At 39.7% G+C, this 27,875-nt stretch overlaps 1 protein-coding gene across 1 annotated transcript; it reads left to right on the top strand.

Moving 5' to 3' along the window:
- Nucleotides 1-2,908: 2,908 nt before the first annotated feature.
- LOC137274869 (interleukin 17-like protein) lies at nt 2,909-3,502 on the top strand. The gene has a single exon (XM_067808141.1). The coding sequence runs from the start codon at nt 2,909-2,911 to the stop codon at nt 3,500-3,502; it is 594 nt and encodes a 197-aa protein (XP_067664242.1).
- Nucleotides 3,503-27,875: the final 24,373 nt, after the last annotated feature.

Raw genomic sequence — 27,875 nt, 5'->3', positions numbered from 1 at the left:
GTTTATATTCACTGGAAATAATGATCACTTATATTTTGTCATCATTATCAGAACTCGAGCGTGTATAGAAATACTTTTAGCGTATAAAACTGTTTAGCTTGAGGTTGAAGTTGAGGAAAGCTGCAGAGAGACGCATGTTAATGTGGCTCCGAAAGACTTGATGCCGTGTAAAATACATATTTCTTTATAACGCCATGGTACACACTTCACGTAAATTGTCACTGGGGAACTGTCTACCCCTTGCCTACATAATCCATGGGTCAAAGATGTATATGTGTGTCACATTATGGACGTCACACATAGGACGTAAATATCGGCTTATAATAAAAGTGAATTTCCATGAATATCATACATGTATGTATGTATGATGTGTGTGTATGTATGTGTATATGTGTTTAAGTGTGGTGTGTGTTTTGCGTTTCTGTGTGTGTTGCTCAATGTTTCTCTGAATGTTGATTATTGGAAACAGAAGACAGAATATCAGACAACTGCAGATATTCCAAAAGAGTCTTCCATGTAATGACAAAGCCGCAAAGCCACAAAGCCACTTTGTACCTGTTCCTGAGACACCCCCTCGCCTTCTTGGCGTTTTGAAACTGCTTTGCATGTTTGCACAGATAACGTAATGTTGCTGGCTAATTCCAATGTTTCACTGGTTTCCGTGTCCTGTTTACGGGTTTTATCAGCTTCTGATCACTTGGTTACTGATCATCGCAAAGCGTAGATGACAAAATATTTTTTTTTAAATTTTATCGATATGGCAAAACCTAACGATTATCCCCAGTCAAACGTTGAAGCAAAATGATAGGTTGTTCCCCAAACTTACAATGGAGGAACGGAATAACCAAGTCGTCTCAGTTGTCTCCACAACAAAACGCCTAAGTCCGTTACCTGTGGGGTCGAATTTCAAGATGTGCGCTGATCATAATCCTTGACATGTCAGCTCGTGTCTTGGGTATGACCATTGTTGGGAAAACCTAAACAATCCTACCCCATTACCACTTTCTGGTTCATTATCATATAATGGTGATAAAACCATTTCTAATAATTAACATTTAGCTTTGAACCAAGACTTCCTGACCATAAACCCATAGATAAGCAGAGTGATTGACAAGCAAGACCGATTGTTGAGGTGACCGCTGATTTCAGGGTTACTAGCAGCCCAACACTGCTATCATAAAACCCCACATCTTAAACACTTGTATCTGAAATAAACTTATCACATACTTAATCGCCATGTCCATTAGGATCTACTCGTGTACCACAGAGAGTGTAAGGTTGTTCTTCGTTCTAAAGTGTAACACTACCTTGGAAGGTTCGTCATTCCTGGTATGAGCGTATACAGTCCCTAGCTCGTCACAATGCCCACACTTCCTTATTAACCATGGTGGTCCACGTCAGCTAACGGTATTAAAACTGACCTTACAATATTATTGTGTTGTGACAGGAAGAAAGTATACACACAACAATAGCATTTGTCCCGAGTGGTGCATTGTTATCTTGATACAATTCATCTGTTCTGACTTTTTTCTTTTTCATAAAATATGTCTGTTTTGAAAATTGTAATTGTACACGAACATAACAGTCCTTAGTGGCAAACATTGGGGTTATTTTTACCTGAATCCGTAAATATACCTCCCACACTCACCCACAAAGAAGAAACGCATGTGTGTATTTTCATTTAATCTTCTAACTTTAAAGGAAGATAACACATGTGAGTTAGTGAGTTAATATTTAACGCTACAAACATTGGGTTCTTTGGTCTTGATTGAATTTTCATATATCAACATCACCTATGCGTTTTTAGGAGAATATATATAAAATATATTTGAGGGTTTCAATTTTGATGAAAATTTCCACATTAAAATTTAGAAGAGGATAACATACATAATCATCACTTGAAACTTGATGATTCAAAGAATTAGTAGAAATTAGTTTTCTAGAAAAAACGAATCTCATGAAACATGCCCTTGTGATCAAAATATGATCACTGCTGTGAACAAAGGTGGAACCACATACAGAGCCATCAGCACATTATTACTGACACAATATACTATTCGAATATTATTATTACCTCTCAAAAAAGTTGAAGAAAGAAATTGGCAAAGGTGGTGTATATATAAGATAGATAAAGAATAAAGTCACAAGTATCATTATGATATTATTCGTGTAATTCATCAGAAAAGGGAAATATACAAACAGTTGACTCGCTGATCTTTGACCGGTGCAGAAGCCTGGAGGACGTCTCAGAAGGTGCTAGAATTATCACGTGTTCTGGGATCTGATGACCATAGCAAATTTTATAATTCGTCGACAATATTGGTGAACATCCATCCATTAATCTTATGAAATATGTAACAACTGAGCAAATACATATAAAACAAGAGACCAGATGGAATCATTCATAACACAACAAAATGCGTCAAGGTCAATTAAACGCCGCTCTTATTCTCATGTCTGTGTGTCGGACATTATACGGATCACTAGAGTTTGATACACGAGTCTGCACCATACTTCCTACTTCTGAAATAATAACGCCAGCGCTGCTAACACGCATGGGTAGCGTACCCAACTAATAATATAGGGATTTATTTCGAAAAAGAATTTTATATTTCGGAGTAAATTCAAATGACGGAAGGTGAACAGTTGAAACAAGCATTGATATCAATAACAATAAACACACTATTCCGTTTTTATGTTCATTGTAAACCATACAGATCATAGTTACATCGGAAATATCATAGTAAATATTAGGATTAAGCGCCCTGGACACTGAAATACCGTTTTGTGCTACCTGTCATAAAACTTCCCGAATTGTAGTATATATTGTAAGGTAGTGCTGTGTTTGGTCAGATAGGTGTTCAGAATTGCCTTCAACCCCACAAGTCTTTCATCCAACATCGACAAAATGTTTCTATTTCGCCTCGCAGTGACCTTGTGTGCTGCAGTCGCTGTTTGGTGCCTGCCACAGAAGAACGTCAGCACAAGAGAACGAAGACAAGTCGCCAACTGCCAACCTCCTGCCAACCTCAGCCTTCTGTTTGAGAACCTCAACCAACACCTGGGTTCTTCCATGTATCTGCAGATGTCTGTGTTGGCTGGCAACAATTCCAACCTGCCCAATGAGCTGAACTACCAGCTGGTGAACGACAGCCAGACAGCAGGTCCATCCTGTCCATCTTCGGTGAGCGATGACCCCAACGCCCCAGTCTTCTCCCGGTCCATCTGTCCCTGGTGGTACAACATCACGGAGCTTCCTGCTGGTCACTTCCCATCCGTCATGCCACAGGCTGTCTGCAAGTGTTCGGCTTGTGTTGGCAATGACGTTAACGAGTGTTCCCGAGTGTCAACCAGCATCCGGGTCCTGAAGGAGACAGGGTGTCAAGATGGATTCTACAAGTACAAGCCAGTCTTGATGACTCACCACGTGGGGTGCACGTGCACCAAGAAGCGAACATCCCCGACTACTAATGATTGTGGAGGCTGGGGCTGCACCAGCTAGCCGAGAGTACCACGTGGACAGCATCATGTCGTAATGGCGACCCTGATATAAAGACGAACCAAACAAGATGACCGTATGCTCGCAGTACGCTCTCCAACTTCGTATCGAAGTGGGAGGGTTTAGTATGTCATATGTTGACAACACATAACACGTGTTTAATTGCTATGTTTTTAAAAACTGTTTTGTAATCAAACATAATCTGCTTATCATGATTTAAAAATTTATTTCCGATGACAGGAACCGGACTGTTAAGCAAGCATAAGATTGTATATATTCTCATCAGGTTCCTATCACAAATTGGTAACCAGGAGACCATCAAAAGATTGAATAAGCTGAATGAATCTCACCCTCGTTTGTTATAGTTCACATATTGTGGTGGTCGATAAAGATGTAACGAACCTGTAGTCACAGTTAGCTGAAATGTAACCACACTGTTCTCACAGATATGCACATGTAACCACACTGTTCTGACAGGTACTGACATGTCACCACACTGTTCTCACAGATACTCACATGTAACCACACTGTTCTGACAGGTACTGACATGCAACCACACTGTTGTGTCAGATACTGACATGGAACCACGCTGTTGTGTCAGATACTGACATGTAGCCACGCTGTTGTGTCAGGTACTGACATGTAACCACATTTGTGTCAGGTACTGACATGTAACCACACACTTCCGACAGACACTGAAGTGTGACCACGCTGTTCTGACAGGTAAGACGTAATGGCTGCACTCAAATACGAACTTGATACAGTTCAATCTACAGGTTAATACTTTTGGCATACTTGTCGGATCATATAGGGCTTGGCTATAGTGTAACAGATGCCAGAACGTCCATGCGACTTGGGCTGTCAGTTAAGTAAATCGAACACCATTAAATACAACTGTGAACCATACATCATTTGCAAACTTGCAACTGGGTGTTGTTGGATTAGTCTATCTCACGGTCTCTGAACCACATTGTCTTTCTTACTGTCTACTCCACGGCAATACTAAATCCTTAAATACATAGATGAAGCAAGTCTAGATTCCCTCAGCGTCGAACTAACACAGAGTGTGTTCCAGTAAGTCTTTGTCAAGAATACATAAGATACAACATTCTTTCACTACAAATCTGAACGCAGTAGTTACAAACATATGGAAATATAGATACATCAATGATGCACATTACAACAGTTTACCGTATGCAGTATAATCAAATGGAAGCAATATGAGGCAATACACAGTCTGAGATTTCATTTAAAACTGTAAATATCATGACATATTTTGGAAATAGTTTCGGGATTTCTTTTGGCAAAAAAATGCTAAAATTTGTTCTTTTCTTAAAAGTGTAGCAAAGTTTTGATTATGAAAAAGCAATGTTTGTAGAAGTGATTCGCTCTTATTCCTATACTTAGTACAAGATTTTATATAGGGTTTTCATCTAAGACATTGCACGTTTCCCAGAGACGACGTTCCAGTGGGGTTGCACGTTTTGTATATCTTCCAGTTTCAATCTTGAGTTTATGATTACTTAAACGTAGTTTTGAAAAATGTAACCTGTGAGCTTTGTTTTTACAGTGAAATAGATAGTTCTCAAGAGTTTTGGTTTTATAAATATGTTAAAGAGTGTTGTGATAATGTACATCCTTGTCGAACACCAGTGTTTGAAGCAAAGGGCATAGACAACCCTTTTGATGTTTTCAGCAGGTATTTCACACTTGTGTACAGGGAAGATTTGGACTGTAACAAGGTACCATTAATTTCATGCATTTTTAGTTTTTTTACATTCACTGTGCTAAAAAGACAACATCAAGTCATTGTCCAGAAAAATTAACGCCGTTCCGGTATTTCTGTCCGACCTCGTTAAAGGCTTGTTTTCATAGTGTCTTCGTCCAAGCACTGACCGCCAAATGAGCCTTTGTTGACATCACTGCAATCACAACTGTCACCTGAGTTACAGTACAAGTGGTTATCTATACCTACCTTGAGACTTGGGTGCTGCTGACTCATGAACAGTGGCTTTAAGGAGCCGTTCAGTACCCACAGACCACTGTCATCGACCACACGCTCACAATAACGTAGTAAAGGATAGAGTGACGGGTCCTTGGCGCGAGTCTAGGGTAGCAATTTCAAGTGGTACACTGAAACCTTCCCCAACACCGTTGGAGTCGGGCCTTATAAGTGCAGATAGATTGGCTCCTTGACTCTGAACGTGTATAAGTTTTACAGAAACAAACAGTTCCTAGTCAACCTAATAGAATCCTAGTGAGGTGAGAGATTCAGAAGAAAGTTCGTTTTTCAGCAGATGAAAACGGACCCTGAAAGTGGGGAAAGCTGGACTTACTACATTTAGGCCTTGGCTAAGCGGAAGTGAAAATAATGAGGTTGAGGTACTGTGAAACAGACTAGTACAATACCGACAGCCATACCTGACAGACGGTCGCATGAGGACTAACACAATGTTTAGTAATGGTTGGGCCTCTAGGACGTGACAGTCAGCATATGGATTGAACGAGGTAAAATATAGATGAACGCTGCAACCGTGAACATGATTAATCAGTATACCGTATATCCGAATAATGCCAGATTGCCTCACCCTTCTATGCAATATATTATAATGTAATGTATTAATGGACAAAAAAGATAGCGTTGATATGTTGACTTGGTTTTCATACACAGGTTTGCCATATATGTGATAAGAAGTACCTTCATGTAGTACCTGTCCATAATAACTGTATGTATCGTATGTCAACATGACCTCCACAATTGGAAAAACGCAGGGTGAGTGTGTGGAGTGCATTATCCAGGTCACGTGTAGATAACAAGACAGTTCTACCCGACATAGGCTGTCATACAGACCCTGAATCAAATGTATCCAAGTCTAGAATATGTGGCAACTCTAGATTTGCGCTTTCAAGAGTTTCGCTTTCTCAATATGAAGAAAGTCTCTAGGCTCCTTTTCATTATTTTTCAATATTTTTTATTGAACATTTTTTGCTGTAACATATGTTCAGAGACCAGATGTTAGTCTATGCCCGACGCAGTGTGTCAGTAACCTGTTTCAGGTAACTTAATGTCAGTAACCTGGTTTCAATATCGGTGTCATATCAGTATGATGCACAACTGAACAGTATATCGTGTTTGGTGGACGCCCACATTAGAGAATATACAGTCTCCTTTATCTGTGAAACAGGTTGGCATTAAAGCCGACACGGCCGTTATAACTATACCAATAAAAAGTAATGTGTCTAGCCTTCGACATAGTTTCATAGTTTACACCGTATCTCACAAGTGAGAAGTTTCTTAGATAACCACCTGTCGCATCTTGACGATGTAGGTCTTAGACATGTACAAGTTTTGCCAAGTAACGCCCTCACAAAAACAATCTGGGAACCTATGTCAGCGGTTTCCAGGGGACTGGAAAATAAAATAAAATTGAAAGTTCTTGTCCATATATTTCAATATCACCATATTTTCTGAAGTATCAAAGACTAGGAATACATTGAACACAAATGATATGTGCCTACTAATAATCACTGGCCTATGCGTATACCTGCTGGAGTTATTGTTCTTGTCTAAATATGCTGTAATATCACTTTTTTAAGAAAACCTTTCAAATTTTCCATTCAGCCGGTACTGAATGAGTCGAGTAAGTCACGAATGGCGCCTGGTGACTTCTCATTTCAACCTTTCCCTATATACTGGAATAACAGATGATGACGAGAGCTGCATAAATATTTTTTTAAATTGTTCTTGATTTGTACCAAGTAGTTTCCTCCAAAAGTAAACATTGGTGTTTCAAGTTAATATCATCTGGTTTTAGGTCTGATGCGCACGTAAAATTGTGATAGCTGAGACTGCGTTCATGACTGACAGTTTGGTAGGTAGGGTTTTAAAGTACACAAAAATTAACTTTTTCACATAAGAAATTGACCGATTATAGAGACAAATTTCGTTGTTAAACTGGGAATATAGATCTGCACTTTCTGTGATAAATTTGGAGACTATTATGTTTTATCGCGATGAACATTTCTACATTGAAAATGTCTCTCAAAATAACCATGAACCTTTGAAATTTTAGAGTGCATTGATTAATGCAACATGAATGAATATACGTTTTGGTAGAAAGAATAATATGATTTAATAATTTGTCTGTGTATAATGTTCCAAACCAAAAGAGATATTTGGTTATTTTAAGTGTATTCTCAGTATGATCATTCATCCAGACTTCACGTTCATTCCAGAGTGTTTGTGTTACTCTACATTCCCAATACACATGACAATTATTCTCATTGAGCTCATTACTAAAACAGCAAAAGAGTATTGTCAAGAAGTTACATTGTAAATGGTTCATTTTCAGTGTAGATAATACCGTGTAAAAACTTGTATTGAAAATCAAGTAGTTTAACATCTTTCAAACCATTTCTATAAGTGATAAAAATCTGATTCCAATCATAAGTAATATTACCAAAAGATTTTTGCCATTTAGGAAAGATTTTAGGTAAATCTAGATCGGAAATCAAGGTGTCATAAATGATTGTAGCTCCTTTGCATAATCTCAATATATTCCGTGACACTCAGTTATGAGTAAATCAAAAACTGGGATATTCCTAGAGTGTTTAATAGTATATTTCCAAGAATCAGGAAGTATACTCAAGACATGCAAATAGCCTTAGTCTTAGGTATGTGCCTTTAATGTTATACATTTCCTTCAGCCTATCGAATGACAAAAAAGCCCGATAGGTCCTTAATTGAAAGAATGCCGTTACTTGCCCAGTGTTTATTGAAATGTGTTGGGTTTTTGAAATTATGGTTAAACCATAGTGGTTAGACTGTTCAGATCTGTGTTGAATTTAATTCCCAAGACTTCAAACACACCATTTTGCCATTCTATTTTAATGTCTTTACATAATATGCCCATGCTATTTCTCCTTGATCCAGTCCATATTGCTTTTGTCTTATCAATGTTTAATTTAAGTACTGACATTTTATAAAATATATTAATTTCATCAATAGCAGCCTTTAAGCTTTGTTCATTTCCGTCTAGAAATAGTTCCGTGTCGTCAGCATATTGGTTTAATTTATACTCATTATTGTCAATAACAATACCTTATTTCTAATCATACAACCAAGTATTTCAGCAACAAAAATAAAGAAATATGGTGACAGGGGTTGCGCTTGCCTACATCCGCCTTCATTTACGACAAAAATCAGAGAGTTTACCATGTTGGATGATACATGGTGTTGTTTCAGATGTAAGTATGTTTATCCATCGAGTGATTTCAGGGCCAAAACCAAATTTAGCTAGAACAATATTCAGGAACTCTTTGGACACTGTATCGAAAGCCTTCTCAAAATCTATTAGGAGAATTAGACTGGGATATTTCTTTTGTTAGTTTCAAACACTATATCATAGAGTAATCTTGTGTTTTCACTAAGAGTTCTACCCGGAATAAAACCTGTTTGGTTAGCGTGCACAAAGGAATCCAGGGTTTTCTTTAGACGGTTAGTGATACAAGTGCTAACAATTTATTTTACAGAGTGCATTCAATAAAGTAATAGGTCTCCAATTATTCAAAAGTGTTTTATCTCTGTTAGCTTTAGGTATGCAAGTTATTACTCCTCTTTTTAAAGTTTTTGACATTTGATTTTTTTCTGAAATATTTTTGACAAATCTAAAAATCCAAACTTTGAATTCCTCCCAAAAGAATTTAAAGAAGTTACTTGGGAAGCCATCAATTCCGAGTCTTTGCTATTTTTCATATTCTTGACTGCGTAGGAAATTTCGTTCATGTCTATCTCTTTTTCCAAACTGCTTCTTAATTCATCATTGAGGGTAGGGGTTACAAAGTATTTTTCTTCCTGTTTATCAGCAGAATAAAGTTTTATATAGAAGGATTTTACTTCATTCAGTATAGAATCGCTACCTGTTAACTCCTCATTGTTGCTTTACCGAAGTTTATCAATAGAATTATTAACACAGTTTCTGTTTTCCAAGTGACAACGATATTTTGTTGGTTTTCACCCTCCTCATACCAGCGAAGCCTATTTCTCATTGCCATTCCTACCATTGCTTCTTTTTTTTTATCTGTTGAAGTTCAGTTTTGTGCTTTGAAAGTTCACCAAGCACATTTTCACTGATGTTTTTGAAAATCTCTTTGTATACTTTGTCCAAGAGTGTTTATTGTTGATTCTAGTTCATCGGTTCTACTTTTCCTACTTTTTTAAGATATGTAGAATGAGATATACTCTTACCTCTTATTTTCATTAGTAGGGTTTCTCGAAATAAAGTATCATCGATCTTAAGCTGTAATTCCTTAGGATAATCATAACTGACGGGTTCAGATATTGTGTATTCATCAATGGTTTCCTTTATTGTATTTCTGACTAAGTTTCCATCATCTGGGTTTAGAAGCAAGGAATTGTTGAACTTCCAATAACCCCTCCCTCCTTCTTGATTAATTGAGTTTGAAAAAAAAGGGAAATGGTAATATGATCAGATTTATAACCTGGTAAAATGTTGGAACCCAAGGTTAAGTCGTATATGTCTTGTGAAATTGTGAAAAAGTCTAATCTCGCCTGTTGTCTTGGATTTTTTTCCACCAAGTATATTTCTTTCCACTTTTATTTAATTCTCTCCAGATATAAAAAAGGTTGTAATATTCCACAGAGTTCAATACCGCATCTCTGGATTTGGGGTTATTTATGTGTTTGTTTCATCAAGGCATTCCGTCTGACCTTCAAAAGGATGCATTTCTGGACCCCCACGTGGTGAATGTGGCTATCCTTGACAACTTAATGTCAACAGCCAGCAAAAATCCATGCAATTACAGATCTGTTTACAGAAGGAAGTCTTCATTGTAATCTCTCAGTGATTGCCTTGAACCAAACCTTGTATTTCAGTAAGGATCCCACACAACGAAGGAACTGTCATTATCTTTTTCGGATCAATACCGAGCAACAATCCATCCTGACTTTGGCGAGACATAAGTATCCAGGTAACGCAGACCATTTCAAGGACCAGTTTCAAAGGGCTACCCTGAACCCTTATGGTTACTTGCTGGTTGATGTAAAACCACAAACACCTCTCTCTCTGAGCCCTTGTCCTAATGCATTCAGTTTAATAGGGGACCTCCAAGCAAAGACCATTCAGTCTGCCTTAGACGTTCAGAGTGAGTAGACGTGTGAAGAACATCTCTCAGCCATGGCATCTTGACAGTGGTCTCTTGTTTCAAGATCCTTTTGATTTGCAAAAACACATGAGACAGGTGTCCTGGAGAGGCTTCAATGGCTCCACTGGGGATGTCCAAATTACAAGGAAGTGGGATGAAGAGAACAACTTCTCCCCTGTGAAAGCAACCCATCCTGTAGTGGACTGTGATTTTTGTGGACAAGCAATAACCACAACTTGCAAAAACATTCACACGATAATCAGCATATGACAATAAGAAAAAGATGACTGATCTGGAAGAGTAAGGTATAACACAAATGTATTCACGTATCCGTGAGCTGAAAAAAGACTTATTGAATGAGAAACGGCAGGTGTACATGAAACGAGGTGTAAACGAAGATATGCTCCAAGCCAACATGAGGAAATTCAACTGGAGTATGTTTAAAGAGATGTATGCTTGATTTACTACTTGTCTGTACCATGTGCAGTGGGGTTCAAAGACATGTGAATTGCTCAAGCTAATACAATACTCGAACAATGTGTTTGATTATGTGTTTTCCAAACTTCACAAACATAAATTGTGGCTAGAAGACCCCAATGATGATGATGATACACGTATAGAGACAAGCACACATAGACATACACAGACAGAGACATCACACACAAGGACAGGCATACACAGACAAACATGTCCACAGACATACACGAACAGTGACTGACACACACAGACAGATGCACACACCGACTGACACATACAGCGACAGACACACTCAGAGGGACACTGAGCCACATATACACTAACAGAAGCCCACTGATACACACAGAGACGCATGCAGAGACAGAAACATGCATACATACACAGGCAGACATAGGCACACAGACACACAAGGACAGGAAGACACAGACATAAACACAGACGCTGACACACACAGACACAGACAGACCCTCATGATACATGCAGAGAGATGCATAGAGACACACATAGACACATACAGACAAATGCAGAGACATAGACAGACAGACACAAAGACAGACACACATAGACAGACCCATAGACACACATGAACAGACAACCGTAAAGAGATACAGACAAACACACAAACTCGCACAGGCCGACACATACAGAGAAATACACAGACGCACACAAAGCCACACACAGACAGGCATAGGCAGACACATTGAGAAACAGACACAGAGAACACAGATAACACACTTAAAGATGGACACACATAGTGACTTACACACACACAGACAAAGCCACAGAGAAGGCAACACACACAGACATACACATACACATGCACAGACAGCCAGAGACATACACATACACATACACATACACATACACATACACATACACATACACATACACAGACAGCCAGAGACATACACATACACATGCACAGACAGACAAAGACAGATACACTCACAAACAAACATACAGTGAGGAACACACAGAGAGACAGACACACAGTCTGGCAGATACACACAGACAAACACAGACAGAGACACACATAGAGAAGGTAACCACATTACGGAGACAGAAACGCATAGACATACACACACGCGCGCGCGCTCGCGAGCAGAAAGAGAGAGAGAGGCACACACATATAGAAAGAAACGCACAGACACACACATGTAGACATGCACACGGGCAGACACCTAGAAGAACAAAGACACACAAACACAGATTTTAACTCACATACAGAGACAGACACACATAACAGACACAAAAACTGAGAAGCATCCACAGATATACACATACAGAGACAGGCACACACGGACAGAGACAAACACACGCAGACAGCCAAACACACTGACAGACACAAACAGACAGGAGACACACACAGACTCACATAGGCAGACACAGACACAAAGGGAGAAACAGACACAGAGACAGACAGGGACAGACATATACACATCAGACACACAGAAAACATACACAAAGACAGACAAACACACAGACACACACAGAGGAACACACACGGACACAGAGACACGGAGAAGGTAACAAATATAGAGACAGACACACAAAAACAGACACATTCAATCACACACGCATAAAAAGCAGATACATACACTCGCACAGTGATACAGAGCAACACACACAGATAGACACCTACACACGGACACATTGTATGATGTACACATGCAGAGACAGAGATAGACACGCACAGAGAGAGACATGTACACACATAGAGAGATTCTCAGACACACAGAAACATACAGAGACTAACATACACAGTCACACACGAACAGAGTCACAAACAAATACACACAGAGACACAAGCAGAGACTGATACACACAAAGAGAGACAGACACGCACAGACACACAACGAAACACAGAGAGACACATAGAGAGACACATGGACAGACACACTAAAGAACACAGACAGACACACACAGAGAGACGGTTATCACAAACAGATACACTCACTCATAGACATGCACACACAGACACAGACAGGCACGCACACAGAAGTTAACACACATACAGAGACAGACACACATAACAGACACACACTGAGAGACAGGTACTGATATGCTCGTACAGAGATTGACATACTTACAAATCGAAACATACACAAACAGACAGGCATACACACAGACAAGCATGCAGAGACCGACACACGCAGACAGAGACATGCACATTTAGAGACATACACGCGAAGACACACTCATCAGACAGACACACATAGAGATATACAGACGCACAGCCATTCATGGAGATAGATAGACGCACAGACACACAGAAACAAACACAGGCACGGCGACACACAGACACATACAGACTGACACAAGAACAGAGACACACGGACAGACACAGAGACAGACACGCAGAGATTCAGGCACACGCAGACACACACATACACACTGACGCACAGACAGAAATACACAAGGACACACACAGACAAAAACATACAGAAATAGACACAGAGAGACAGACGCGCATGTATAGACAGACTCACACAGAGCCACACAGACAGAGATAAACACACACACACACACACACACACTGAAACAGAGACGCAGACACGCACACATACAGAGATTGATACAAACAGGGACAGACGCAGAGGCAGACACATAGACAGGCAGACACAGAGACACATGCAGACACGCCGATACACACAGATGGACACAGAGACGGACATTCACACAGAGACACAACCAAAGATAATGATAAAAAGAATGATAAAAGTTATAGGTTTAAAGGAGCTATGAAGACAAAATAATGCAGCATATGCAATATAATAAAAACACATAAAAAACATTCTCTCACCCGCCCTTACCCATCCAACACACCATTCATGGGGTCATTTTGTAAACATTTCATTCTCGCCGACTTGTTAAGTTGCAATATACTTTTAAATCATGGAAGATTATGGTCTGACAAACTGTTCATCATATCAGCAGATTAGTGATGAAACCCATGTCATGCCTACAGTATCTTATTCTCATCTATTTCTTGTAATCTTTTGCTCAGCTTCTACACTCAGATTTATAGCTAGTGAATAATTTTGTGGTATATATCCTACATACCATACCCGCCTTTCATTTTATGTGCTATAAGTTATATATCCGATATGTCCTTCCGGCATTATATTCTGTATGTTGTAAGTTATGCATCCGATATACCCTTCCCGTCTGTCAGTTATACCCCGATATACGTTTCTCGACTTTCATTCTGTGTGGTTTAAGTTATGTATCCAATATACCCATTCCCGCCTTTTAATCTGTATGGTGTAAGTAAGTTGTATGTCCGAAATATACCCTTCCCAAAATTCATTCTGTGTTGTATAAGTTAGTAAGTTATACATCCGGTTACTCTTCCAGTTTCTCATTCTGCCTGGTGTAAGTTGGTAAGTTATATATCAGGTTACTCTTCCAGTTTCTCATTCTGCCTGATGTAAGTTGGTAAGTTATATATCAGGTTACTCTTCCAGTTTCTCATTCTGCCTGGTGTAAGTTGGTAAGTTATATATCAGGTTACTCTTCCAGTTTCTCATTCTGCCTGGTGTAAGTTGGTAAGTTATACATCCGGTTACTCTTCCAGTTTCTCATTCTGCCTGGTGTAAGTTGGTAAGTTATATATCAGGTTACTCTTCCAGTTTCTCATTCTGCCTGGTGTAAGTTGGTAAGTTATATATCCGGTTACTCCTCCAGTTTCTCATTCTGCCTGGTGTAAGTTGGTAAGTTATATATCCGGTTACTCTTCCAGTTTCTCATTCTGCCTGGTGTAAGTTGGTAAGTTATATATCCGGTTACTCTTCCAGTTTCTCATTCTGCCTGGTGTAAGTTGGTAAGTTATATATCCGGTTACTCTCCCAGTTTCTCATTCTGCCTGGTGTAAGTTGGTAAATTATACATCCGGTTACTCTTCCAGTTTCTCATTCTGCCTGGTGTAAGTTGGTAAGTTAGATATCCGGTTACTCCTCAGGCCTTTCATTCTGTGTGGTGTAAGTAATTATACCATATACCCTTCCAGACACAATGGGAGATGAACGTCACTTCATGTTATATTGTCCATATTTAAGTAATATAAGAAATTCTACCATAGTATTATTGTAATTACCCATCACAAGATAATTTACACCCCTCATGTCTTGTAGGCATAAAGCACCACTGTTGAAAATAAGCAGCTATGTGAAAACTGGTCTACGTATGCTACGAATGATTGACAGGCTTGTTGTTTTCCCTGTTCTTTGAACTTCTTTGTTGTCTTCACTGACGCCACTGGTTTTATGTGATATGATCCTCAATTTATCTAACCTCGCTTCGGCTAGAATGTGAATACTGTCGTGTGTTAACACCTTGTTCTGCAACCAGTCACAAATAAATTTAAGACCTATTCCTGTTAATCAAGAGTCCTCTGATACTATTTCCATATCGAGTATGATAGGCGTGGTGATTGTACTTGACAATAACACTGGCCCCACCAAGCCCTACACTGGCTAGTCAAAGTACAGTATCAACCCCACTGAGAGCATTGGTACTTTGGTACTTTTTGTATAATCTGAGTTTGTGAATCAAGCTCTATTTGTAGTTCCAGCAACCGAAATCTCGCAACACTTTCTGGCTTGTCAACTACTTCGTCAACTATTTTATGAAATAGCCTTCAAAATGCGTCTCAGACAATCTTTCATCAGTATAGTTACAGTGCATTACGCTTACACAGTTAGACGCCGTGAGTAAAATGCTTTCGCCAAATACAACAATAAGTCCACCAAGTCTTGCCCAGGTGGTTGTTCCTGGTTGTATATATATCGTACAGCGTTGTTGATCATGTTTTTCACCCCATCCTTTTTTAACCAATTTCAAAGTTTAACATTTTCTGTATAGACATTTCTCAGTAAGACTTCAATAAGAAGTGGAGAGCTATGTCTCACCTTGTACCACTTACTGAGGAGAAAATCTAACTTACCAACTTTAAATAATAGAAATTTATCTTTGTTGACGGGTGATTACCAGATTGACTGTTTTATCTGGCATTGTTGAAAGATTAAGCATTTTTTGTCCCACGGGAAATAAATACTCAAAAATAATAATCTCATCACTTTTAGTTCAGATAAATTTATATCATCGTCGAAACATGTGAGCTGATAACCGTAATATTTACTGACCAGTCGAATTTAGGGTCGAGCACCATCCGTTTGTCATCGTCAGTGCGGACTATATTGTAATAGATCTCGTCTGATGGGGTTCCGATTTTGACACCGTTTAGCAGCCATCGGAAAGTGCAATGCCAGCACATTTACCGGGATCATAAGCATCAACTCTTAATCTTTGTAACATTTTATGAAATGGTCTTTAATTGATTCTGCGCCAATCTAAAGAATTTAAACCACAAGCGCATTAGATGTATATTATAGGGTAAAAAATGTTACAGTCTAAGTAAACTTAGTCTCAGTGTATTTCGTTACACTCCACCACTGAGTCTAACAAAACCAAGGAGAAGGTCGCGTCGGGTAACCTTTGAGCGATCAATGACCGTCCAATCAGACAATCACTTTCTCCCGTGCATGAGTTTCATCACTGGTTTCATCAGCAACGTCCGCTGCAATATCGTCCATAGGAATGTAACCACTTTTGCTAAACACATAGTGTCAATATAAAGATGTCGTCTCAAGACATACAAAAATTAAACACTAGGTGAGCCAAAACAAGTCGTCAGTCGGTCACTACAACTATTAACCTAAGCACAAATGATCAAAACCAAACGCTGTTCCTTCACTTTCTTGGTACAGCGCACCTATCTTTTTGACACCAGCATGACTTCCAGGGTGACAAACACGAAATCGTTTCAAATATAAACTCGGCGATACTTAAGAGAATGACTATCAATATCTGCGGTAACGAGGTGCTACACATCGACGATAGCGACCTGTCTAACAGTTGCATGGACCTCTGGTGAATCACAAGCGAAAGAAAAATAACATGAAATATCAAGGCATTTGTCCGAAAGTATGTAATTTGACTAGGAAGTGCCTGGGGTATTCTTTTCGCGAAAAAAGCTCAACGCAATTTCACCAGAAGATAACGCTTTAGCTGAGGCATTTGGTATGGAATTTGCAGTCCACTTGACTTTGAACTGCTAGAGGGTCATATCACATTTTATCAATCAAGAACTGGCCAGACAAAACCATAGGAACCACAAACCATAGGAAACATGAAATAACAAGGCATTTGTCTGAAAGGCTTTAATTTGACTATTAAGGGGTATTCAAAAGGATACCGATTTAGCCAAAGCATTTGGTATATGAATTTGCAGTCCACTTAACTTTGAACTGCTAGAGGGTCACATGCCATGTTATTAAGCCGAGCTGGGTGACAACCCGGAATACAAACTTACTTTTAACAAATACGGTCAAGTAATTTATGCACCATCGACACAGGCATTTATTCCATAGATAATATTTTGTTAGAGTTTGGTAACTAATCAAGAACTTGCCAGACAAATTCGCATCAACAGCCCAAAAGGGATAAAAGAGATACACTGTGGAATATCAATCAGAACATCGCCGCTACGTCTGTGTAGGGCATTTTGAACATTCTGGATGACGAGTTTACGTCGTTTCACAGAGAAAGTGAAAGTTTTTGAACCCTGACATTACCAAAGTAGAAGTGATTACCGAGGGTGTGCCTAATCAGGTATTTAGTCAAGGCATGGAGGGCTAGCAATGGTAGGAAGAGACATGAAAGCTGTTGGCGATAAAGAGAAGTCCAGAAATATACCTGGTCGTCAAGGATCTGTCATGGATGAACAAGGATGCACTGCGGCTGGCTCCCCGGTCCAGGGGTGATGATTGCCTACTCGTAAGTGAGTGTCGAATAAAAATGGCATCACGATTCAAGTCACAAAGGAAACTCAACATTGCAGTAAATACAGTTACACTTCACTATCATAATGTACATTTATTCATTGCAATCAGGATTGTGTCATGCCCGTTCGTCATTGAAGACCTCGGCTTGGACCTGTTCCGCACTGAAAAAGACAGGGAGCTCATTGGCTATAAATAACAAGTCCCATTAGATCGCTGACTCGATTCCGTGCGAGGCAGGTAAAGGGAAAGGTCAATAATTAATGCTGATCATTGTCAACGTAAACAAAACTGTCCACCTAATGATATACATCATGGGGGAGATGGATGGTGTCCACACACACATAAACAGTGGTCATCAGCGGAGGAGACAGACACGATAGCGGGTGCCCAGACGGTTAAGTCAAAACACAGAAGGGTAATTGAGAAACCCATGAATCTTAAGACACAACAATTTTGACATTTGCTTTAGCGTTTGGATATAAGCAGCAATGACTACTGTCAGAGAACTCAAAGATCTTGCAAAAAGTGGTCGGTTTACTGATTATTCTCGTAGGAGTGAGTGAGTGAGTTTGGTTTTACACCGCTTTTAGCAATATTCCAGCAATATCTTAGCGGGGGGCACCACAAAAATGGGCTTCACAGATTGTACTCAACCTGGGTCTTCGGCTTGACGAACGAACATTATAAGCTCTAAGTTGCCTCATATGAGAACAGCCCAGTAGGTTACACAGTTGAAACCAGTTGAGCTGAGATTTGTGTCCACAGAACACACCGTTGGTAAGTGTCTGAGAACCTAGGAAATGGTTATCAATTCTAATATCAATGTCAACAGCGTTAAACTCATCCCAGCTTGCACGATCAATGACGAGTTATTTTTAGAGGCAATCAAGAAGTAAAAACAAGTAAAAACAAACTCATTTGGATTCGATAAATTTGACAATAGATAAATGAGTATGACAGATACAGGAAACTATGGAACGATGGATTCAGTAGTATCAATACTTTATATTTGGACATAGCGACTCATATGGTATATAAGAAAAAACAAGCCATACTTAATCTTAACAGAAGAGACGACAACTGCTTAAGATGGGCATTAAGATCTGCCTTCCTTATATCATCGTTGCAAGAGACAATACAAATGAAAAGTTTAAGGGTTTATTGCCAGAAGAAATGAATAGTGACCACACCCTTTCCTCCATGACGTGGGAAGTATATACAAGAAACAAGAGAGTGTAAGCTTGAAGGGGTGTGGTCATAAACGATGTATAATAATGTTGCAACTTACATGATATATGCTTACATCATGTATAAATGAAGGATCAAAAGTACATGCAAAAATGGGAATTGATTCAAATCAAATAATAAAGGTTGTTTTGCCTCACTTACTGAGTTATATTACAATGGAATCACAACATGTCAATAACCAAAAGGATAAATACAATAAAATAAATAAAAAGGGGAAACCTCCAAGCCAGAGGCCCCTAGGTAAGTTGTGATGCAGATGATAATTATATATGAACCTACCCGATGGAGGGTATTAATCTGCAAGAGAGATTGAAATGTTTAGAAACATGAATGATTTGCTGATAAGGTAGTGATGGCTGGAATTTAAACATACTAGAGTAAAAGGATAAAGATAAATGCTAGGAATGATTAGCTGAGATGGATCGCCTCAAAGCTCTCTGCTCAAGATGAAAGGAGAGATATTCCTTGCATGTGTCCCTTCGCCACTCTCCCTGTAGTTGTATTAGCTCTGGGGGAACTCCCGACTTGAAGGCCCAAGTGGCTCCACCTCGTCGAAAACAATGAGATGAGAATTGCGATGAATGTCTACCTGTTTTCTTCACCAAGGTTCTTACTACGTTATGGGCTGTGGTCCATGTTCTGCGGGGTAGCAGAATGCTGGCTGATTTGCAGTGGCTGGACAAAGGCTTATCATGTGTCTGAAGGTTCTAACTGGACACAGCGTAGAATCCGGAATACTGACCAACGGTAGCTGTAGTACTCTTTCCCCAAAATGGATGGGTTTTTTCCACCTTAAGGACATCAACAATGCATCTTGTCTACCTCTGAAGGAAGCAACGTCTTCTCGTCTAAGGTGTCGAGAGTTCATCCGCTTATGTGGATCATTATGCTGGCCATCAGGAAAGCACATGGGGAAAGCTCGGTGAAAATACTGTCCAGGCTCCACAACCTTGTAAGCAAGCATCAGTAGCAAGCACTTCATCTGGGTGTGACCGTTCTTCCAACGCCATCATAGATGTCCCGTTATATAACGGTAAGAAGAAATTCCACCATTGGATGTCCAGCTTTGCTGATCTGATGATGCCATGGGAGCCAGATCCAACCAATAAGTCGGCCTAAAAATATCCTACCAGGCCGAACACATGAGGCAACAAAGTTCAATTTACCCAGCAATGACGGAGCTTCTCGCAAGGTAGTATGGGTTCGCTCTAACCAACTGGCAGTAAGATCCTGGATTTCTCTCAATCTGTCTGCATCTATGGTTAGTATAAGACCCTCTGTGTTAAACTGCATTCCAAGGAAAATCATGTTGGTGGATGGTGTACAAGTTTTATCCCAGGCTTCTTCAAGTCCACACTTCTGTATCACGTCACCCAGCTTTTGAAATGCAGTATCCGCTACTTGGGGTTTATCACATCCCCCGAAATCATCCAGGTAATTCACCACATCAACGTTCTCTGACTTTGCAATATAGGCCACAGCATTTGTGACTCTTTGGCAAATGTACGAAGTCCCATAGCAAACACTCTGTCCACAAATAAATGGTCTTGTCACTTATACCACAACAGGTTTATGTCTCCTGGATCAACGGGGATTTGACGATAAGCTCTCTTGAGATCTCTCTTGAACAGAAGCCTTTGACCGTGACTTTTTCCACTAAATCACCGACTGATCGATACTGTAATTTTCCATTTTGTCCAACATAAGAATCTTTGGGAATCCACTTTTTCACACCTGAGCCTCCATCACTGCTCAAATCAACAACCACTCTCTTATGAACTTATGTCACTCTTGAGTACAGTATTTAAAGGACTTGTACATACACCTGATGAGAAGGGGGGAAACCTTGAAGGTGCCTAACACTGCTCAAGCTGTAAACTCTTTGTCAAGATAATCCTCTACTGCATCTTTAAAATTATTTATGCTCCTGCATGGTTTCTTCTGCCCAAAGTCAATAATTTGATATCCCCTTCAAAATGTACTGGCCATCCGAACTCCAGGAAGTCAACAACACCTGAATCACAATATTCCTTTAAATTGTTGCGCATAAATGAAATGGTGAGGTTTGAGTCTACTGGTATTCTACATCCAAAGGCATTTGGGAGATTAGAACTTTGGATTTGCCCTTGAGCCTGAACATATTTGTGCAAATCTATGGGAGATCTACTTCGCAGTTGGCAAAATCTACATGTATCCTGATCTAAACCTAAGCTAGAGCTTAATAATTCAGAATCTGTGTAATCGCTGGCGTTTCTTGAGCAAAACCCACAATAACATTAGAATCCGCCTTAAGTTCATCTAAAGGGGAACTATCTTGATCCACTAACTGAAGATCTGCATTAGCAAATCTGGCAAAATAATGAGAATCCTGCGCTAAGGCACTTTCTTTGCCTCCCATGCAATAATGACTTGGAAAATGGAAATTGTCATTGTGTACCTGGTCCCACCCTTCAACTGTTTTGAGAGATTCAAAGTCTCTCTTACCATCTTCAATAGCTGATAGGGACAGGGATACAGATTTAGTTGCTTGGGAGTCAAAGGTGTCTAGTCATGTTCTTACTGAACCAGGTTGAGAACCAGATTGGTGCTGACAAACTGAGGAACATTCAGGGTGCCACAATTGGTTTTAACAAACAAGTGGCATAAACATGTGAAACCAATCGGTTTCTTCCTCGTATAACTTGCATATGAGACTTGTTCCTTCGGGGCTGAGGCTGTCTTAGTTGCTTGTACCTATTGAGCTCGGTTGGCATGGTACTGATGAGCAAACTACACTATGTAGGGCACTTTTTGACAAAGTCAACCTGCTTCAACGCTGCCACCTTACTCTGATGTTTCTAGTGTAGCGTTTCATGTTCATGTAACCTTGATAACTAAGTTTCAACTTACCGTGGTTGTTCTTAATGAATTCCATGTTGAAATCTGTGATGTCATATCCTACCAGCATGTTTGGGTTTGCTATTGCGATTTAAATAAAATATCCCTCTCAGCTATCCTCATTTCTCTTCACGTATACGTTATTTTACAATAACCATTCAAAACATCATCATCTTAATAGAGGATACATTATCCCTCTCATCTCAGTTAAATTCAGTAGTGTGTTAAACAGTTAAACATTTGAAATATCATCACCTACATAAAAGATTAAACACAAAATCAACATGACGTCGTCCTTTGATCCATAGTTAAAACAGACATAATTGGTAAGAACAGAGCGCTCCTCAATTTAAAGAAATTAGCAAAAAAAACATCACTAACTGTCAAGTAACAACTTCTCCAGAACCTAACACAAGTCCTAAAAAGCTAAGTTGTGGGGTTTTGTCACTCAGGTGATGGGGAATTCCTTGGTGGAGAAATGTCTACGTGGGGAATTGTTCTACACTCGTGTTACACACTGTGATTACTGCACGAGTGTTTGTCATTTACCTTAGGGAGTATCTCATTAGTGAGAAGTATTTTAACTAGACAATCGCCTGTTGCATCTTGGCAAGGTAGGTTTTAAACATGTACCACTTTTGTCTAGCAACGTGATCAACGAAATCTGGGATTGGAACCAATGTCAAAGGACTTCAATAGGTTGAAAAGAAAGAAAATGTGCAAGGCACGCAAGTTGGCCGTATTTCCTTGGGTCTCAAAGATTAGAAATACAATGAACACAACCGATGTGTACTTACTAATGAAAACTGGCCTATCGCTTTCATACCTATTGGAGTTATCGTTCTTGTCTAAATTGATTGTGAAACCACACTTACAACACAACAAATCCTTTCACATTTTCCATTCGCCCGGTTCTGAACGAGCCGAGTATGTCACGATTGGCGCATGGTGACTGCTCTTTCAGTCGTTTCGCTAGATACTGAGGATGACTTGTGCTCCATAAATGTGTCAGACTAAATCATTTCGATGCGTGTCTTTAAAATTCCATTTGTTCATGCGGTCTATTTGTGTCAAGATATGTCCAAAATGCACCAAATTTTATCCCCTTTATCCATGAACTATATTCAGCAAACATTCGGTGTATCCCCCGTTATCATAAACCTCACTTCTGGCAAGATCCTCAACCTTATCAATAGATGTCAGTTAAAATCTCCCTAGGTTGGTGAATCTTATGTATGTATATGTGCATGGATCAGTGACCTTACGCAATGTGGCGTAATGGTCCTGTGTGAAAAAAACCTGAACTGATATGGTCAGTCAGAGTCCAGTCAGGGAGACCAATCAGGGAGACCAGTCAGGTAGACGGACGAGACTGTTTCATGAGCTATTTCCTCGTGATCTTTAGTCATTGAGTTATTTCACCACCACGTCACCGTCGTATCATTTATGAGTTCAAATTAAAAGCCAAAATGTCAAGTGGGTATTAAAATAGTGTGGATTTCTTTTTATTGTTCAGATGAACAAAATCCGTTTGTTATATATTGAAACGCCTTCAGTTTTTAATTATACTTTTACAATATCATGGTTTGTGTAATATCTCATCAGGACTGTGCTCGTGTCGTTATTTTAAACGTTGTGTTGAACCTGTAAGAAGTTATGTTCTTTTTCAAAGGTTTACTGGGCTTGTTAAATTAATCACTTGAAGACAAATTTACAATTGACTCCTGTCATTGCCGTTAGTAGGGTTAGTACCAGTATGGTTCCAACTGATTACTCTTTCCACGTATACTTTCACTGAATTTTCACTTCTTCGATACATATTGCATAAGCAAAATTTACCACCGAAAATTTAATGGATATAATAATCCTTGGGCCCATGGACCAAAGCGTCACACAAGACATTTTTTCATTGAAAACACGCAACACGCCAGTCATTCTTTATTTTTAGTAGGCCATACTTGATTGTACTTGTTTCTGTTAATTATTAGATATACATTTAACTTGAAGGTCACTTGCTTGTTGATCCGCTCATAGTGATGCGAGGCTACACAAATGCTCTTGATTTCGCTCAAGTATCACATTCCATATAATGCCACTACTACGCTCATCATAAGTCACTGCAGTGATACTGTCCAGTTTAAGTCTTATGTGAGCATTGTGAACAGACAGATACTGCAAAGGTGGTCAAAGCATTCTTCCACTAAACATCAAGTCTATTAACATTTCACTTTAAATAATTTGTTAGTAACTAGTCAATGGTGCCTTAAAAAGCACCATCTTTGTTATCGGGCTCCATACTTAGATAACATCTTGTAGAAGTGCTGGCAAATACGTATGTCTAGTAAAGTCTTTTGGGCCTGTGACTGTATCAGGAGCAGTGCCTCCAAGGATTCCGCAGCTGTCCAGCTTGCCATGAAATACATTTACCACCCATCAGCCTGTTATGATTTCATTTCAAACAGGTCCGTGAAATACATATTTGCCTTACCTACAGTGACGTATCCAAACCTGTTTATGATTTCACCTCAAGTCCAAGTCAGGGCCAAGCCCACAGTTTAACACATACAAGCATATTTTTGCACCACAGAGCTCAATGTTCAGTTCATCTTCAATTAACAAACTTTTACATCCTTGGAACATCCCAGAAAATCCATGATTTACACGTGTTCAGGCATTGTCATAGTAAGCGTCCTGCATCTTCATTTAAAAAACATATTCAGATGAACTGAGCATTTACAACAGTCACTCTTCAATGTGTCATATACCAATTATAATTTCTCTACAAATTAGAAAAGTATAAAAAGGAGGGGAATACAAAACAAGACGGAACACCAAATTGATCATTATACACACAAACCGTTCATGTGGTACTCCATGGTTCTGCAGATGGAGCCAGTCTCTCGTGATGTCCATGAGCAGCACCTGTATCAGGACAGCAATGGCTATTTTACAACTGATAGCTAAATGAGTGTTTTTGCAACAAAAGGGTGAAGATGTCCACACACTGTACATATTCAGTACATATTCGGTTTGTTATATCCCAATACAGAATACTGGTCAAATCCGATTATCACGAGTACCCGTTTCGACCACAGTAGTACATAGTACATATACATTCTTTCAAAAAAAGAAATGCACGAATCTAGTCACTCTAGGACCAATATTCCTGTATTTTGAATGACGACAACAAAATAAATAAAAACCACACAGATAGCAAACTTTGCATGATGTGGGTCATTTGGAAGCTGCACCAAATTAATGTAAGTTCATGTCACCACAACGTCAACGCTGCACTGGAGTCGACTTTAACGTCAGTATCGGTTGTTATCTCCGTTTGCTTGGAGCACTGCTTGGCATCTCCTGGGCATAGACATCGTGACTGTTCGGAACCGAGCCTTGGGTACTTTCGCCCATTCTTCCTGCAATGCTTGCCGTACTTGTTGAAGCGTCTGGGGTAGTGGGAGACGTCGTCAGATTCATCGATCGAGATACTCCCACGTGTTCCACTGGGTTTAAATCGGGGGATTTAGACGGCCAGGGAGGTACTGTAATGCTCTGGTTGGCGTTGAAGTGATGCATGCTGTATGAGGTCTGGCGTTATCCTGCTATAATATCTGTCCTCTGGATCGAAAACAGGAAGGAGGTGACGTTGCTGAATTTTATCTCTGTCACGAATAGTGGTTAAATTCCTCTCTACACGCACCAAGTCAGTGCTTTGGTTGTAAGACATTGTCGCCCACATGAACACACCTCCTCCTCCTAATCTGTCAAACTGCGGGCCACAGTTAAGGATGTAACGCCCTTTTCAACATCAGTACACTCTGGTTCTACCATCATGAAGTTGCAAGCAAGAAAGGAGACTCGTCACTGAACCAAATTCTTTGCAGCGTCTCCAATTCCATCTTTGAACGTTCCTGCACCAACAAGCACGAGCACGGTTGTGATGACGTTGTAGTACACAGCCTATGTAAGGTCTTCTTGCACGAAGTCCACTCTGTCGTGGACGATTCTAAAGAACTGTGAAGAAACATTCTGTAGTCCGAGGACATTTCTTGCCGATTCAGTTGCTGCCACAGGTCTTGCGCACGTGGAACATGTGACGATCCTGTGCTGCAGCGGAAACCCTTGGCATACCACTTAGCAGAGGGTTCTGGGTTGATCCATGTTGTTGGTAACGACCCCAAATTCGTGAAATAGTGCTATGGTGAACATGGAAATGATGTGCAATTGATGTGACTGGCTCTCCAGTCTATAGATGGCCAACTGCAATATTTTCATCTTCAGCTCCCAATCTTGGCATTTCAACAGTCTCAATATCAGCTAAAACATGTTGTAATTAAGAGATGTGTTTTGGCCAGAGCATACACATTTAAACCCGCATTCAGTATAATTTGCCATCAAAACAAACATTTTAATAGTCTCACTTGGTTTGAAGTGAATTCAAATACTACAATTTATTCATGCGTTTCTTTTTTGAGAGAGTATATGCTCATATGTGTATTGTCAAATGCTCACAGAAAAACACTAAAAGATATTACACAAGCAAATGTGTTTGTGGTGCACTTTTGAGACAAACAGCCATTTTATTACTGATTTCATGAGCCATGCAAAGGCTGCCCAGTGCATGTTTCTCAGGCACTACATCTCTGTGACAGGAAAGTCTGAGAAGCAATCACTGAACATTCATTATCTTCTTGACACACCGACACTCGCGGCTGAGGTAAAGCCTGTTGACACTGTGTAATAAAGACAATAATACAGGTTCCATCTATAGCTTCATCAGTTTCCAGAACTTGGCTTCCATCTATGGCGCGCCCCATCGGTTTCCAGAATATGGATTCCATCTACAGCCCTATCAGTTTCCAGAACTTGGCTTCCATCTACAACTCAGTTTCCAGAACTTGGCTTTAATCTACAGCCCTATCAGTTTCCAGAATTTGGCTTCCATCTACAGCCCCATCAATTTCCAGAATATGCCTTCCATCTTCAACTCAATCAGTTTCCAGAACTTGGGTTTCATCTACAGCCCTATCAGTTTCCAGAATATGACTTTCATCTTCAACTCAATCAGTTTCCAGAACTTGGCTTCCATCTACAGCCCCATCAGTTTCCAGAATATGGATTCCATCTACAGCCCTATCAGTTTCCAGAACTTGGCTTTCATCTGCAGCCCCATCAGTTTCCAGAACTTGGCTTTTATCTACAGCCCCATCAATTTCCAGAGTTTGGTTTTCATCTACAGCCCCATCGGTTTCCAGAATACGGCTTCCTTCTACAAACCTTACCAGTTTCCAGAACATGGCTTCCACCTACAGACCTATCAGTTTTAAGAATATGGCTTCCATGTGTAGCTTAATCAGTTTCCAGAAATGGTTTCCATCTACAGCGCCATCAGTTTTCAGAATATGGCTTCCATCAACAGCCCTATCGGTTTTTAGAATATGGCTTCCATGTGTAGATCATGGATTTCATCTGTCCTTTAAACAAGCACTGTACTGTAATACAATGCATTGCCAACTATTATCCCTACTCCCATGGTCCACATACCTATTTTTCACATTCAGTGGGTCATTACATTTCCCAGATACAGCTTGCAATACTTGCACATTCCCATTCAATGTTAAAGATTTGAGCATGTGTATGGAAGTTAAAGCAATGTAAGTACATAACTGTTTATGTACTGAGTCATGTACCGTCATGTGTTTATTGGCTTATTTTTTTCCAAATGTTCTTATCCATGATGAAGCAACAGACAGTTTGTCTTA

This window comes from Haliotis asinina, chromosome 1 (assembly GCF_037392515.1).
Source record: "Haliotis asinina isolate JCU_RB_2024 chromosome 1, JCU_Hal_asi_v2, whole genome shotgun sequence".
In the NCBI taxonomy this organism is placed as follows: domain Eukaryota; kingdom Metazoa; phylum Mollusca; class Gastropoda; order Lepetellida; family Haliotidae; genus Haliotis; species Haliotis asinina.
This window is presented reverse-complemented; position numbering and strand designations above follow the sequence as displayed.

What these genes read in the sequence shown, in the direction of transcription:
- LOC137274869 (XM_067808141.1), top strand. Translation starts at nt 2,909, where the DNA reads ATGTTTCTATTTCGCCTCGCAGTGACCTTGTGTGCTGCAGTCGCTGTT.